The following is a 16,372-nucleotide window of genomic DNA, read 5'->3' as shown; positions in this document are numbered from 1 at the left end:
GTGAGGAGACCAACCAGCAGGCTATTGCACTATCCGTGATTGAGGTAATGAGGGTCTGCACAAAGGTGATGGCAATGTCTGAGGTGAGAAAATGACAGGACTTGACCACCGATTGGATATGGGGAGGAGAGAGTAGCTAGAAGAAGGGTGTGGTCAACAGTATCAAATGCATCAGAGTCAAGAAGGATGAACACCAAGAAGAGTCTGCTAGAGAGAGCATTGGTGACCTTGGAGAGAGCATTTTCAATCAAGTGGTGGAAATGGAAGCTACACTGTAAGGGATTGGGAAGTGAGGGAGTATAAACATCTTTTTCTAGGAGTTTGAGAAAAAGAGTAGAAATACAGGACGCTAGCTTAAGGGGATGGTAGAGTCTGGGGAAGGTTATTTTTAAGAACTGCGGAGATCTGAGTATGTTCCTAAGGTAGCAGGAAAGAAGCCAGATTGGAAAGGTTGAAAATCAGGTAGGAGAGAGGCTGATTGACAGAGTAAACTCCTGGGAGAGATAGAAGGGGATGATTTCAGTGACGCATTTGGAATTCATAATTCTTAGTCTGGCATTCAGGACTTTCCACAATCTGATACATCTCTACCTTTCCACCTTGTCTCATCTTATATAACAGCATCTCTAATAATAGCTAGTATTTTCATAGTGCTTTAAAGTTTGCAGTGTACTTTATAAATAGTATCTCATTTGATCTTTACTATAACTTTAGGAGGTAGGTGCTATTATTATCCCCATTTTGTAAATGGAGAAACTGAGACAGGTTAAGTGACTTGTCCAGAGTCACGCAAGTGTCTAGGGCCGGATTTGAACTCACTTCTTCCTAACTCCAAGCTCAGTACTCTATCTACTTTGCCTCCTGAACGTCTGTACGTGTTTTGTATTCCAGACCAACCAGAGTACTATTACTCACTGTTCCCTTGAGCACGTGCAGTAGCATGCAGCACAATCTTTTTCATGGTGTGCCTTTGTCTCTGCTGTTCCTGTGAATGAAATGACCTTCTCTCTTTGCCTGTCAGATTCCCTCTTATCCTTTAAAGTCTAAATCAAGTGCTTTTTCCTTCTATAAAGCCTTCTTCATATAAAACCTGAAGGAGTGTGCGGGTTGTTGTTTTTTTAAATCTTTCTTGTGCACTTATCATGTATTGTTTTGATTATGGTTTTTCATTCTTCATGAGATATGACATGAAAGCTCCATTAGGCAGTAATCAGATCTCATCTTAACTGAATGTCTCCTGAGCCTAAAACAGTGATCTATATATACTCAATTGTTGAATTGAACTGGGGAAGAAAGTATATTATTCTTAATGCTTAAAGGCCTGATTCTAGCATGAGTAGCATGAAACACTATCCCTTCTCTTTCACCTTTTTCAGTTAGATAAGACATTCCTTATCATTCACTGATTTTGCATTTCTTTCCTAAGTCAACACAGTGGAGTAGTCCATGGCCAAACCCAATAGTTTTATGAGGTCAGAAGGGTTTGTGCTTAAAGTTCAAGTTGGTTCTCTCAAGATTAGACACGGCACAGATAACACGTTTAGTCGTCAGGCATGAAGAACTGGAATCCTAGGCACTGTGTATAGGAAGATGAATCTACACATAGGAAGTGATTTACACATTTTCAATTGTTGAATTGAACTGAGGGAAGAAAGTATATTATTCTTAATGCTTAAAGGCCTGATTCTAGCATGGTAGCATGAAACACTATCCCTTCTCTTTCACCTTTTTCAGTTAGGTAAGACAGTCCTTATCATTCACTGATTTTGCGTTTCTTTCCTAAGTCAACACAGTGGAGTAGTCCATGGCCAAATCCAATAGTTTTATGAGGTCAGAAGGCTTTGTGCTTAAAGTTCGAGTTAGTTCTCTGAAGATTAAACACAGAGCACAGATAACAGATAACAGGTTTAGTCAGCAGGCATCAACAGCTGGGATTCTAGGGATGGTGTATAGGAAGATGGATGACAAGTTGAAGTTAGTCATTCTACCATTATACTCAGTGCTTCTCACATTGTGGGATTCTGAGAGTGAACTGTATCCTGGGCTAGGCTTCAACACCAGAGAGAATGAGGAGACTTTAGAGAGAATCCTGAAGTAAACAAAGGAAATGAGGAAAGAATTAGAAAACAGAACCTATGTGGAAAGGTTAGAGGCATTGAAATAAATCTGCTAGGGAAGAGAAGCCAGAGGGAATAACCTAATAATCCATAAATCAGTCAACAAGCATTTATTAACTACTTACTATGTACCAGGTCCTAGGGATATAAAGACATAAAAGAGGACCTGCCCTCAAGAAGCTTACATTCTTTAGGGGGAGATATTTATAACTAATGATTCAGCTTATCTCAAATTGCATTCTTTCTTACTGGTCTTTCTATATTTTCCTATATCTACCATAGGATCAAAATGAAAAGCTGGAAAGGACCTTAGGAGCTATCTACTCCTGCTCCTTGTTTTATAGATAAGGAACTTGAAGGTCTGAGAAGTGACTTGTCCAGGGTCACACAGGCATTGGCAGATTGAAGATTCAAATCTGGGTTCACCAATGCCAAATCTGGCACTTTTTTTCTGCTGCACCATGTTATTTCTCATTTACATTATCTTATTTTTAATGTCACCATAATACTACAACATTATATTAAATTATACCATAATTCATTCAGTTATGTTATACAAACAGGTTGTTTTCGGGTTTTGTTTTTAATTTTGTTGCCATTTCAAATAAATATAGCAAGTAAGTGAAAGAGCACCAACTTTGGAGTCAGAAACTAGGTTCAGATCTCACCTTTGATACATTACCTGTGTGAATTTGTACAAATCACTTAACCTACTTGAGTGTCAGTTTCCTTTTCTGTAAAGTGAAGGAGGTAGACTACTTGGTCTTTTAACTTCCAGTTCTGCCTGTATTATCTGATGAATATTTTGTCCAGCTACATTTTTTGCACATATGATAATTTTTTTTCTTTTTAATGACATTTTTTGAGGGTAAAGTTCTATCAGTGAAATCACTAAATCAGGAGATGGGATCAGTTATGTACTCTCCAAGATGTTTGTACCAATCTAAAGTCCCATCAGCATTGGGTTAGAGAATTTATGGTTGTGAGGCCCCATTCCCTATTGGATTTGGTCATCCTTTGATGTTTTTGCTATTGTGGTGGACATAAAATGGTGCCTTGAGGTTGCCTTGATTTCATTTTCTCTGATTCATGGGGAGCTTGACTGACTTTGCACATTATCATTAACAGCTTGTATTTAGAAATTTTACTGACTAAATGTGTATTTAAACCAACTGGAAAAATAATACTAAAGGCTTGTGATCCTTGAAGAATGATTTTGGAAGAACAAATCAGGCCTGGCCTAAATATAATCGTAGAAGAACAAGAGGTCATAGAGAGGCCACTTTGTTTTTTTATCATGACCCAGCTGGGAAAGAATGAAAATTAGTCAAGATTGGGATTAGGGGAAAAATGGGTTGTGGTTTCCTACTCTAAACTGTAGAAAAGAGGAGTGAAATAAAATTTGAGACCTTTTTCCTTGAGAAAGATCTTTTGCATTTCATGTTGTATGCCAATTGCCATAACAATATGTAGGCTTTTTGCCAAGCTGCTCAAAGAGTTGGTTTGAAAGCCCGTGCATCCAAAGCTGAGGTATTTTGGAACAGAGCCGGAAGGAACCTTGAGTTCAGCTCTTTCACTTTACAGATGAGGAAGAAGACCCACAGAGATTAAGTAACTTGCCCACAATCAGATGTGTCATTAAGAGGAACATGGATTTAAACTGTTATCCCCCAGCTCCAAATCTAGCTATCTTGCCACTGTACCAAACTATCTCCTATTTCAGAGGCCTCGAAAAATTCTTTTGGAGAGTGGTTTAGAGATCTGTGTAAAGGGATTAGCGCTTGAGAAGGGCTGTTTATTTTTCCTGAACTCTTGGAAGAAGATGGGGAAACCCTTCAACTCTAAGGGGTCAGCAATACCACTCTGACTTACTGACTTACTTGAACCCTGAGGGAATCACAACCCTCTGGTAGGATTAGGGGTCCCTTATTTTGATACGGAAGTGATAAACTTCTGACTCAAGAAAGAGCTGGTCTCTGTCTTGTACACTGAGTTTTCCAGTAGTGTTTCAGCAGCCTTGTTAAGGAAGCATCTCTAGGATGGTGGGGAGAGGTCTAATTGGAGATAAAACAAAATCAAGTGCTTCAAACTTTGAAGAAGCTCCTTCTGGAAGCCACCTGCTAAAGTTTTAGTAAATTATATGTTAAGCCCCAGTGTAAGACAAGAACATTCTTTCACTGAGAGAACCCCAAGTTCACTATCTCTACTTTATAAATGAGGAAATTGACACTCAAGTAGATTAAGTGATTTGTCCAAGCTCACACAGGTAATCAAAGGTAAGATCTGAACCAGTTTCCAACTCCAAAGTTGGTGCTCTTTCACTTATTTGCTATATTTATTTGTAATGGCAACAAAATTAAAAACAAAACCGGAAAACAACCTGTTTGTCTAACATAGCTGAATGAACTGGTATAATTAATATAATGTTGGAATTATGGTGATATTAAAAATAGGATAAATATAAATGAGAAGTAGCACGGTGTAGTGATGAAAAAAAAATGCCATGTTTGGCATTGGTGAACCCAGATTTGAATCTTCACTCTGTCGATGCCTGTGTGACCTTGGACAAGTCACTTCTCAGACCTTCAAGTTCCTTACCTATAAAATAAGGAGCAGGAGTAGATAGCTCCTAAGGTCCTTTCCAGCTTTTACTTTTTGATCCCATAGTAAATACAGGGAAATGTAGAAAGATCAGTAAGAAGGAATGAGCCAAATTTGAGATGAGCCAAATTGTTAGTTATAAATGTCTCCCCCTAAAGAATGTAAGCTTCTTGAGGACAGGGCCTCTTTTATGTCTTTATATCCCTAGGACCTGATACATGGTAAGTGGTCAGTAAATGCTTGTTGACTGATTTATTGATTAATTATTAGGTTATTCCCTCTGGCTTCTCTTCCTTAGCAGATTTATTTCAATGCTTCTAACCTTTCCACATAGGTTCTGTTTTCTATTCTTTCCTCATTTCCTTTGTTAACTTCAGGATTCTCTCTAAAGTCTCCTCATTGATCAAGAAAAGGAAAAGGACCCACATGTACAAAAATATTTATAGCAGCTCTTTTTGTGGTGGTAAAGAATTGGAAATTGAGAGGATGCCCATCAGTTGGGGAATGGCTGAACAAGTTGTGGTATATGAATGTAATAGAATACTGTTGTGCTATAAGAAATGATAAGCAGGCCGACTTCAGAAAAAGCTAGTAGGATTTGCATGAATTGATGCGGAGTGAAGTGAGCAGAACCAGGAGAACATTGTACACAGTAACAGCAACATTGTTCAGTGACCAACTTTGATAGACTTAACTCTTCTCAGTAGTACAGTGATCTAAGACATTTTCAAAAGACTTGTGATGGAATATGCTATCCACATCCAGAGAAAGAACTATGGAGTCTGAATACAAATCAAAGCATACTATTTTCTCTTTTTTTGTTTGTTTTCTCTTTCTCGGGGTTTTTCTTTCACAACAACATGACTAATGTGGAAATATGTTTAATATGATTATACATGTATAGCTTAGATTGCATGCTATCTTGGGGAGGGGATGGGGAGACAGGGGGAAAATTTAGAACTCAAAATCTTACAAAAGTGAATGTTGAAAACTAAAAATAAATTTTTAAAAAGTCTCCTTATTCCTTTCTGGTGTTGAAGCCCAGCCCAGGATACAGTTCACTCTCAGAAGCCCACAGTAGCACTGAGTATAATGGTAGAATGACTACCTTCAACCTGTTGTAATCTTCCTATACACTATCTCTAGGATCCCAGCTGTTGATTCATGGTGACTAAGCATATTATCTGTGCCCTTTATTTAGTCCTGAGAGGACTAACTTGAACTTTAAACACAAACTCTTTTGACTTCATAGAGCAAGCTATCAGTTTCCCAGAAGAGAAAGGGAGCCAGGGTTTCAGCAGTGCAGTGAGTATTCTAGTTTATCTATTTCTCCTATAATTTTTAATATCTCCTTTTGTGCTTATTATAGATTTATTTGTTGGATTTCCGATTTTTGTATGTATGTTTAGTTTATTAATCTTCTCCTTTTCTGTTGTGTTAATATATGCTTTTAGGTATATAATTCACCTCTTCCCCCAGGACTTCTTTATATGTATCTCAGAAATTTTGTTGTTATTTCATTATAATCATTGTGTTTGACATAATTTTTGCTTCTATGGTTTGTTCTTTGATCCATCATTATTTAGGATTTCGTTGTTAGTCTTCTTTTGCTTCATATCTTTTGTTTATGCTCCCTGAACTGAGTGCTATTTGTATCGCATTACTCTCTGTAAATAATGTTTGCTGTTTCTTCCTTTTTACATTTATTTGCCATAACTCTGCTCTAATGGCTGGTCAATTTTTGCAGAAAGTTCAGTGTGATGCTGAGAAATTCATACACACACACACACATTTAGCAGTACTGTTTAGAAAATTCCTTAAGTCTCTTACCTCTAGTTTCTCAAGCAGTTTGTTTGATTTCATATTTTCATTTTTGTGTATCTTTCTTTAAGATTTGTCCAAAACCGAGAGAGGGTCGTTAAAGTTTCTTGCTATTATTGTATTACTGTCTATGTCATGTAATTAAGTTAATTTTTCCTTAACTAAAGAAAGGAAATTCTAAGTAAGACATTTAGAGCATACAAGTTTGATATTGTTTTGTTGTCCATGGTTCCTTTCAGCATAATGTAGTTTCCTCATTTATCTCTGTTGAATTTTTATTTCTGCCTTTTCCGATAGAATGATTGTGACTCCTGCTTTTTTGGATTCATCTGATGGATGAAACTTTGTTTCAGCCCCTCATTTAGATTTGTTCCAGCCTGCACATTTAGGTGTGTTTCTTGTAAGCAACAGTTTGTGGGTTTTGCTTTCACATCCAGTTTGTCACTTTTAATTTTTTTTGAGTTGTTCAATCCGCTCACATTCAAAGTTGTGAGAGTTTATTTTCCTTCAGTTGTCTTTCATACCAGTTTTGTTTTCTGAATTAAGATTTTTGGGTTCCTTTTCTTTGCTAAAAACAGTACTTTGTTTCTTCATTTATTTTTGCTTCATCTGTTATAAGTTCTATTCCCACAGGCTCTCTATCCCTCAACCTCAAACCAAACATATGCCTTCCCCTGCCTTTCACTCTTGTCTGTCATCCCTTTCCCTGATTTTGGAGTTTTGCTTAACTTACTAGTTCTGAGTTGTTTTTTTTCTTCCTTTTCCTACTTATCTAATTCCTCTCCTCTTTTTTCCCCTTTCAATTGAGTAGTCAAGTAAAATCCCCCTTCCTTTCCTCCTTTAACTCCATAAGTGTTTATCTTTTAATGTTCTTTTTCCTCCGAGCTAATTTATTTCATTGCTTGTATCTTCCTTGGTTACTGTAGTTTACTTTTCTTGCGTATCTGTTGTCTAGGGTGTTTGCAAGCAAATAATCTATTCATAGTGGTTTTCTTAATGGAAGGCTTCAAATGCTTCATTTTTATTGGATGTCCATCTTTTTTCATTGCTAATTAGGCTTAGGCTGCAGGGTATATCATCTTGGGTGTAGAGCTCTTTTGCTCTTTGGGACACATAGTTCCACTCTTCTGCAGTAGAGAATAGTTTTCTGTTAGTTGAATTTCCTTTCCTTTATAACTGAAGATCTTTTCCAAGTTACTTGCAAAATTTGTTGTTTGTCATTGGAATTGTTAAATTCAGCCACTATATGTCTTAAAGGTTATAGCACAGGTTTTTTATTTATTCTGAAGGCAATTTGTAGATTCTTTTAATTGGCATTGTGTTTTCTCTGTTCAGAAGTTCTGGGCAGTTTCATATAATTTTTTTTTTTTTGCGTTATACTGTTAAGGTTTTTAATCTGTCATGTTCCTTCTGGAAGACCTATAAGTTGTCTCTATCCATCCTCTCTTTAAGATCAATGCCTTTTGCATGTACAGTTATCCCTTCCACATCTTTACTTTCCCCATCACAGTTTTTTAAAATAATTAATTTATTTTTAGTTTTCAACATTCACTTCCATAAGCTTTTGAGTTTTAAATTTAAATTTTGTTCACCTCCTCCCTCCCCAAGACAGTGTGCAATCTAATATAGGCTCTATGTATACATTCCCATTAAACATATTTTCACATTAGTCAAGTTGTAAATAAGAATTAGAATCAATAGGAGGAACCACAAGAAAGAAGAAACAAAACAAAACAGAAGAAAAAAAAAGAGCAAATAGTATGCTTCTATCTGCCTTCATTCAGACTCTATAGTTCTTTCTCTGGATGTGAATAGCATTTTCCATCATGAGTCTTTTGGAGATATCTTATTTCCTTGCATTGCTGAGAAGGATTAAGTCTATCAGTATTAATCATTGCACAATGTGGCTGTTAACTGTGTACAACGTTCTTCTGGTTCTGCTCACTTCACTCAGCATCAGTCCATACAAGTCTTTCCAGGTTTTTCTGAAGTCAGCCTGCTCATCATTTCTTATAGCACGATTGTATTCCATTACATTCATGTATCACGACTTGTTCAGCCATTCCCCAGTTGATGGGCATCCCCTCAATTTCCAATTCTTTGCCACAGCAAGAGCTGCTGTAAATATTTTTGCATATGTGCCCTTCAGCCCTGGTGGAGCCCCACACGAGCTGGTTGCAGTTCCCTTGCTTCATTAGTCCTCTGGCTGGCTGAGTACTGCTATAGCACAGTACAATTCTGTGCTGCCAACCCAAGTAGAGCAAATTTTCTTCTTTCTTGTACCTCTCCCTCCACAGCACAGGGTTGAGCAACTGAGGTGGGGGGGGGAAGTAGCATTCAATTCTGTTCTTTATTGCCTTGAAATGGTAGAATGAGGACAGGTGGGGGAGGTAGTTAGCTAGCATAGACTACAATAACATCAAGGGAATTGCTGACTGGGTCCCAGAGTGCAAGCTGACAGACTGGATTGTGCCCCGCTACCGGAGCATATATGTGTGCTTCTGGGAGATGGGGTGCTGAGTAAGTAGATTAGAAATTAGCCTTTTCTGCTGTTAGTACATCTAGTTGTTGCCTTGTTGGGGTTCTTGGTATCTTAGGCTGTGGAGATAGCTGCAGTTACATTATCTTTTGGACATAATTCTTTATTTTGGAAAGGTATGAGAGCTCATGAAGATTGGAGAAAATGTTTTATCCATCATCTTGTTGGTCACATAACTTGGAATACACCCTTCAATGTGTAATCCAGTCCAGGGATGAAGGAACCAGACTGAATTGAGCCTTAACTAGTAATTTGGGTACCAAGCATGTGCAGAATGAAGAGTTTCAGGGCAAGTATCCTCAAATTGACTTTGTAATTTGTGATCAACTTTGTGAAGATTTTTGTTTTTGGAACTGACCTGTGATTCTATCTGTGTAGAGAGTTCCTGATGAGGGACTTCCTCTATCAAAGCAGGTTCTCTTCTTTGAAACTTATTGTCTTAAAGAAATACGTAGAGCATTGAGAGATTAAATGACTTACCCAGGGTCACACAGGATGACTCAGAGGCATGACTTGAACCCAGATCTTTCTGACTCCGGGATTGCCTATTAACCATACCACAGTGGCTCCCATGAAAATAATACAAGAAGGGACAAGCCGTGGAATTTCAGGGGTTTAGGGAACTCAGGAGTATATAACTCCTTCTACTAGTGCAGGTCAGTACCTTCTCTGCAATTTATAGAGTTTAAGTGACTGGCCCAGAGTCTTCAAGTCAGTAGCCTTTCTGGCTCAGAGGCTAGCTTTCTACTCCACACTGCCTCTCCAAGAGGCTTGCGTGCAAAAAGTAATTGTCACAAATTTAGTTGAATTGGAGGGAAGACTCTGATACTAGCCCTATAGGTGAAAGATCCTGGGATATCTCAAGGCCACTTCTAGGGAGCAATTAGGGATGGAGAGCAGGGTGGGGCTGTATCCAGAAGGAGCTTATCTGAAGCACAGCTTTCCAATGTTGATTAATTATTTTTTACCAACTAGACGTAACTCTACACTACTGAAATGCGCTGCTTATACTGGGGCAGCTGGATGGTGCAGTGGATAAAGCACTAGCCCTGGAGTCAGGAGGACCTGAATTCAAATGTGGCCTCAGACACGTGACACAGTCACTTAACCGCATTGCCTAGCCAAAAAAAAATATATATGTGTTTGTGTGTGTGCATGTGTGTGTGTGTATAAGTAGCACAAATTTAAAATTTGTACAGTCTTCAAAAAATCATTATTTAATTATTGTGCCTTCTAAATTTCATTGCCTTGAAAAAAGCCATAGTCACCACACCCTAGTTAGAGCTCCATGAGGGAATCCTAATGGAAAGAACAAATGAGCCTCTTTATAGCACTTGGCTTTTGGAGGCCATTGGAAGACTATATTAACAAGTGAATTACAAACATTTGTCTTTTACTCCCTGGAATTGTGTTATTTTGAACCTAATCAGTGTAATAGTAAACATTCCCATGTGGGATTTTACTACAGTTTCATAAGTGCATTCAGGTTTATTCCCAAGAAATAAATGTGAAATCTTGGTTTTACTTGCTCTAAAGTGACCAGACTAAAGACTGTTCAATATGAAAATGAAAATCACCCCCTTCTCGTCATGGGAGGTGGGGGGAGGGGTGCAGTTAGGTGGTCCAATGGATAGAGGGCTGAGTCTAGAGTCAGGCAGATCTGCGTTCGAATCTGGTTTCAGATGCTTACTAGCTGTGTGACCCTGGACAAGTCACTTAACCCTATTTGCCTCAGTTTCCTCATCTATAAATATAAAATGAGTTGGAGAAGTAAATGGCAAACCACCCCAGTATCTTTGCTAAGAAAACCCCAAATGGCGTCACAGAAAGTTGGACACCACTGGAACGAGTGAACAGCAAACTACTTCAGGGACACTGAGTGACTTGATGTGCAGATGTGTTTAATACGAAGGGATTTGGATGTTTTCCGGTAACTGCTGTTGGTGTGATTTCTCCCAGGCTAACAAGGGGTGAGTCAAATGAGGCCAGTCAGTTCCCAGGCCTTGTGGCAGAAGAGAAATTGTTGGTAATGGCTTTTTTTCCCTTCTTTAACAAACAAAACTTGGAGGGTCCATCCCTGGTTGTCACTGTCAAAGCCTCAGAAAGATGAAGAAAGAAAGTCCCTTCTGCCAGGCCCAACCCCAAATAGCTGGCTCTGGCACTGAGCCCCATGGACGAGACCTCCCAAGAAAGGCCCAGTTTAGAATTCCTTCTCTTTGTTTCTTAGGGGGAAATCTAAAGCACTTGCCCTGATTGAAAAGGATTAAAGTCCTTTCTTGTTAGAGAAGCTGCCGCGTCTACTCTGGGTATTTACTTTCAAAAAGACAACTCTCATTCCTTATATTTTTGCTTGTTTTTGTCAGTCCCACAGTTCCTCGGAGCTCTGGGGGACCTTGAAGAAAGGAACAGTATTACCTAGCGCCAGCTGAGGGCTGACTACCAGCTTCTGAGAGAGGGGAAGGAGTTAAGTGAAAATGGTCTGTGAAGTCGCAGCTTTTGAGAAACGTTCAGTGGGATGGGCTGTTTTCTGAACCCTTCTGGGGCATTGCTCTGCTCTGATGCTGCCTTCCTTGCTGGCCTTCAGGCCCAGAACTAGTTTTGCATGGGCTATAGTGCTGGAATGGAGAAAAGAAGTAAGTAGGATAGTTTGTGAATGATTTCAGTTGGAGAAGTGAAGTAGGATGGTGATCCTGATTACCCTTTAAAGCGACAGCATCTTGTTAGAGTGTTAGACTTGGAGTCAGGAAGAACAGGCTTCACATCCTATCCCCCCCACCTCCCAGCTTACTTACAAGCTGTGTTACCTTAAGTAAGTCACTTAACTTCTTCGAGATCCAGTTTACTCATTTGTAAAATGGTACAGTAATAGCCTTTTACCTTACAGGGTAGGTATAAAAACCCAAAGAAATAATCTATGTGAAATTAGATACTGTATGTATAGGGATTTGCAAATCCTTAGGGCAGCTGGGTGGTGCAGTGGATAGAGTGCTGTGCCTGGGGTCAGGAATACTCATCTTTCTGAGTTCACATCTGGCCTCAGACACTTACTAGCTGTGTAACTCTGGCAAGTCACTTCACCTCTTTGCCTTGTTTTCCTCATCTGTAAAATGAGCTGGAGAAGAAAATGGCAAACCACTCCTGTAAGAAAATCCCAAATGGAGTTACGAAGAGTCAGACAGGACTGAACAACATATGCTAATAAAGTGATATATAAATGCTATTATTATCACCATCATCATCATCATCATTGTTATTATTTGTGTCAGTTATTGTTATTTACTCTTATAGAATCCAACAACCATTTACTATCTGTGTGGCCTTGGCCAAGTCATTCAACCTCTGGGCTGTGTTTTCCTCAAATGAAAAATGATGGGTTTAGACTGGATGACCTGTAAGGTCCCCTTCTGCTCCAGTTCATTGATCTTATGAAGTTAGGTATTTACAAGTATTATCCTTTCCATTGTACTGATGAGGGAAAAAAAGTGACTTCCCCCAAGTCTCACAGTAACTGAGGCAGGACCCAGTTCTCTTCTAAATCCTAATTTAATGTACTCATCCTTCAATGACGTGCTTGAAGGGCACCCCGTAAACAGCAGAGCTGGGGATTTAGGTCTTTTGACTCCAAATTCAGTGTTTTCCCCGCTCTACCACAATACCTCTTCTTTCAGTACCAAGATGGCAGGGTGGTTTTAGACTGTGGAGAAAAGCAGGATGTTGTAGTCATTTGTCTTTGCGATGAATAGTGGGCTAATCTGCTATCCATTAGGCACCCTCTTTTAGGAGCCAAGAGAGCCAATACCAGCTGTCTGTGGTTTCTCCCTGTTTTTTGACCTTCCTGAAATCACAGAATTTCAGAGTTGGAAAGGAACCTCAGAGGCCACTAACCCATCCTCATATAAGCCATTCCCCTCCCCCCTGCCCCAAGTAGGATGAACAAGTGGTTGTCTGACTTCCCCTTAAAAACCTTTTGTGAGGTGAAATCCAAGTACTGAATTGAGCGTCACAGGCCCTGAGTTCAGATTCAGGTTCTGCCAGGAGAACGTTGTACATAGTAACAGCAACATTGTGCGATGACCAACTTGATAGACTTAGCTCAGCAATGCAGTGATCTAAGACAATTCCAAAAGACTCATAATGGAAAATGCTATCCATATCCAGAAATGAACTATGAAATCTGAATGCAGATGGAAGCATACTATTTTCTCTCTTTTTTCTCTTTCTTGTGATTTTCCCCTTTTGTTCTGGTTCTCCTTTCACAACATGACTAATGTGGAAATATGTTTAATATGATTGTACATATATAGCCTATATCAGATTATGTGCCATCTTGGAGAATAGGGAAGGAAGAGAAAGGGAAAAAGTTTAGAACTCAAAATCTTATAAAAGTAGATGTTGAAAACTAAAAATTAATTAATTAATTGTTTTTGGTTTTTTTTTTTTACATTCTGGTTGTGCCACTTACTCGTGCTATGATCTCAGGCAAGTCACATCACTTCTCATGGGTCTCAGCTTTCTCACCTGTAAAATTTGGAGCCTGGATTAAATAACTGCTAAGGTTCCTTCTAGCTCTCTCTTTATGATAGTAAACATAGAGCATCCGCTCCGTATGGAGATCACTTTGTAAGTTTTTCCTTGAGTCAAGCCTAAATCCGATTCTCTGAAACTTCCCCCCACTGCTCCTACCTCCTGCTTTTTGGGGCTGAGCAGAGTAAATGTAATCCTTCTTCCTTGGGCCAGGCCTTAAAATACTTAAAGACACCTATGGAGTTCTTCTGCATCTTCTTTCCCCTAGAGTCAACATCCCCAGTTCCACCCTTTTATGGCATCTACTATGCTAGTCCCAACTAAAATCCCCACCATCTACAGGAAGTCTTTGTCAACTCTTGTTACTTCTAGTGGCTTTGTAACTGTTTCTTATTTATCTTGTATGTAACTTGTTTGTATATATTTGTTTGCTTGTGGGCTTGCCTATTCAATTGTAAACTCCTTGAGGGCAGGGATTGTCTTTTGCCTTTTTGCATCCCCAGCATTTAGCACAGTGCTTGACACATAGTAGGTGCTTAATAAATGTTGATTGATTGATTGATTGGTCAACCATCTCTTCATACTCTTCAGCTTACTGGACATCTCCTTCTTACAATTTAGCATCAGGAACTGAACCCCATCTGGGGTGTGACCAGAACCTGTTCCTCAGGGTTATTGTAATCTTGTAATGGGCACTGATGCTTTAATTAATCAACTTAAGATGTCATTAGCTCAAAATCTAAACATTTTTGTGTTAAAAGAAGGAGTGGTAGTGGTATGTGATTCAAAAAGGTCACCCAAAGTTTGACAATATTAAACTTTGATTACAATGAACTGAAAAACAATTTTTAAAAACTATTCTTTGAAAGGTTTGTTTGTTTAAGTCCTTGTATATTGTCAGTTCCTGTTTTAGTTTGTAAATGTTTAACATTTATAGTTTGAATGAAACAAAGCAGATGTTTTGAATGTTGTTTTGGAAAAATTAAAACAAATTTAATATATGAAAAAAAAAGATTTCATTAGCTCATTCAGCTGCCATGCCATATTATGAACTCATTCTATCTATTAAAAGTCCTTAGCTCTTTTTTTCAGACAAGCTCTTGCCAGCTCACACCTTTCCCATCTCGTACTTGTGAAGCTGATTTTTTAAAAAATCCAAGTGTAGGACTTTGCTGCTATCCATCCCTATTAAATTTCATCTTCTCAGATTCCGGCCATTGTTTTTAAACTGCCGACATCTTTTTAGAGCCTGATTCTTTCTCCCAGCTGGAAGCTCTCCTTTCCAGCTTTGTGTCATCTGTAAATATGATTAGGGAAGGGGAAAGGAAAGAGAGGGAATAAACATTTGTTTGCTATGGCTAGGCGAACTTTTTCTTGACTGTTGAATGAATGACCTTCGAGTGCCTTATTTCATTCCAACATTGAACCTGAACTAAGAGGGTTAATCCTGCAATGTTCCCTTTCCCTGCCATATCCATCCAAGTGCAGCATGCTCAATTAGTGGTTTAATGTGCAATAACTATCTTATCACATGAAAGAAACAGCCTTTGAAGTATATAATATAGCAGCATCATAGAATATAAATGCACTAGAACTGAAGTCAAGGGACCTGGGATTTACTATCTGTTCTTTTTCTTACTAGCTGGGAGACCTTGGGCAAGTCACCTTTTAGTGACTTGGGCCTCAGTTTCCTTATCTATAAAATTAAAGGATTGATCCTGAAAGTTTCTTCTAGCTTTGACATTATATGATCTGTGAAATTAATCTACTCTAGGCCAGTAACAGGTTCACTGATGATTCAGGTTTATATAGCAATATAGATAAGTTCATCTCCTGAATTCACTCTCATTTCCAGTAGCTTAATGCTGAGCTTTGCATATGCTATCTTGTGTGAGTCTCACCACATCCTGTGAAGTAGGTGCTACTATCCCCATTTACAGATGAGGAAAATGAAGCTGAAGTATACTAAGTGCCCAGGGTCACACAGTTAGTGCACATCAGAGGCTGTATTTGAATCCCAGGTCTAGATTGAATCTTATGTTCAGGGTTCTCTTCAGTGCACTATGCTGACTCATCCACGTCACCATCAGAGGTGTTTGCAAACTGCTTGGTCTGAAACTTGGCCCTTCAGGGTGGAAGAGCTAATGTTCCCCGTTTTTGGAGGGGGCATGGGTTGGCTTGGCCCTAGGAAGAAGGATGCGACATTCTACTCGAAGCTTTAAGCCCTAGTGACTGGTCTTTAGCTATGGGGCTGACTGTCCCTGACTAAGTTTGCTTGTGTGTGTCTTCTCTTACAGATATGTGGTGGCTTGTCGCCCTTTTTCTGGCCGGTTTAATCTACTGGGTCATTAACAGGAAGAATAATGAAAAACTGGAAATGAAAGATGCATGGTGGGGCCCAGGAAGTAAGCCCACAACACCTGAGATGAGTGTCCGCCCCTTCAAGGTGGAAACCTCAGAAGAGGAGATCAAGGTAAGTAAGGCATTTTTGTGGAGAGAACCAAACAGAGGAGATAGACTGAGCTAGGAGACAGGGGGTACAGTGACTAGAGTGCTGGGCCTGGAGTCAGGAAGATCTGAGTAAGGATTTCCTCTACCAGTGTAGATGAACACTTCCTCTGCAACTTGTAATATTGGTGGATTGGTTGGAAAAAGCAGTGTGGTGCAGTGGGTAGAGAGCTGTCTGTCCTACCTCTGATACCACAGTAGCCATGTCTTGTGTTGATAGGGAAGGATAGGATGGGGGAAGAGTAGGGTAATGCTTTTAGAG

At 39.2% G+C, this 16,372-nt stretch overlaps 1 protein-coding gene across 1 annotated transcript in view; it reads left to right on the top strand.

Annotated features, from left to right (window-relative positions):
• EPHX1 (epoxide hydrolase 1) overlaps nt 1-16,372 on the top strand; it is a 55,474-nt gene that overhangs the window by 23,303 nt on the left and 15,799 nt on the right. The window contains 1 exon segment of the mRNA XM_020982159.2: nt 15,900-16,075. Coding sequence (XP_020837818.1) covers nt 15,902-16,075 — 174 coding nt within the window. The 5' untranslated portion in view covers nt 15,900-15,901.

Source organism: Phascolarctos cinereus, unplaced genomic scaffold, assembly GCF_003287225.1.
Source record: "Phascolarctos cinereus isolate Bilbo 61053 unplaced genomic scaffold, phaCin_HiC Scaffold_5;HRSCAF=322, whole genome shotgun sequence".
Lineage (NCBI taxonomy): Eukaryota > Metazoa > Chordata > Mammalia > Diprotodontia > Phascolarctidae > Phascolarctos > Phascolarctos cinereus.
This window is presented reverse-complemented; position numbering and strand designations above follow the sequence as displayed.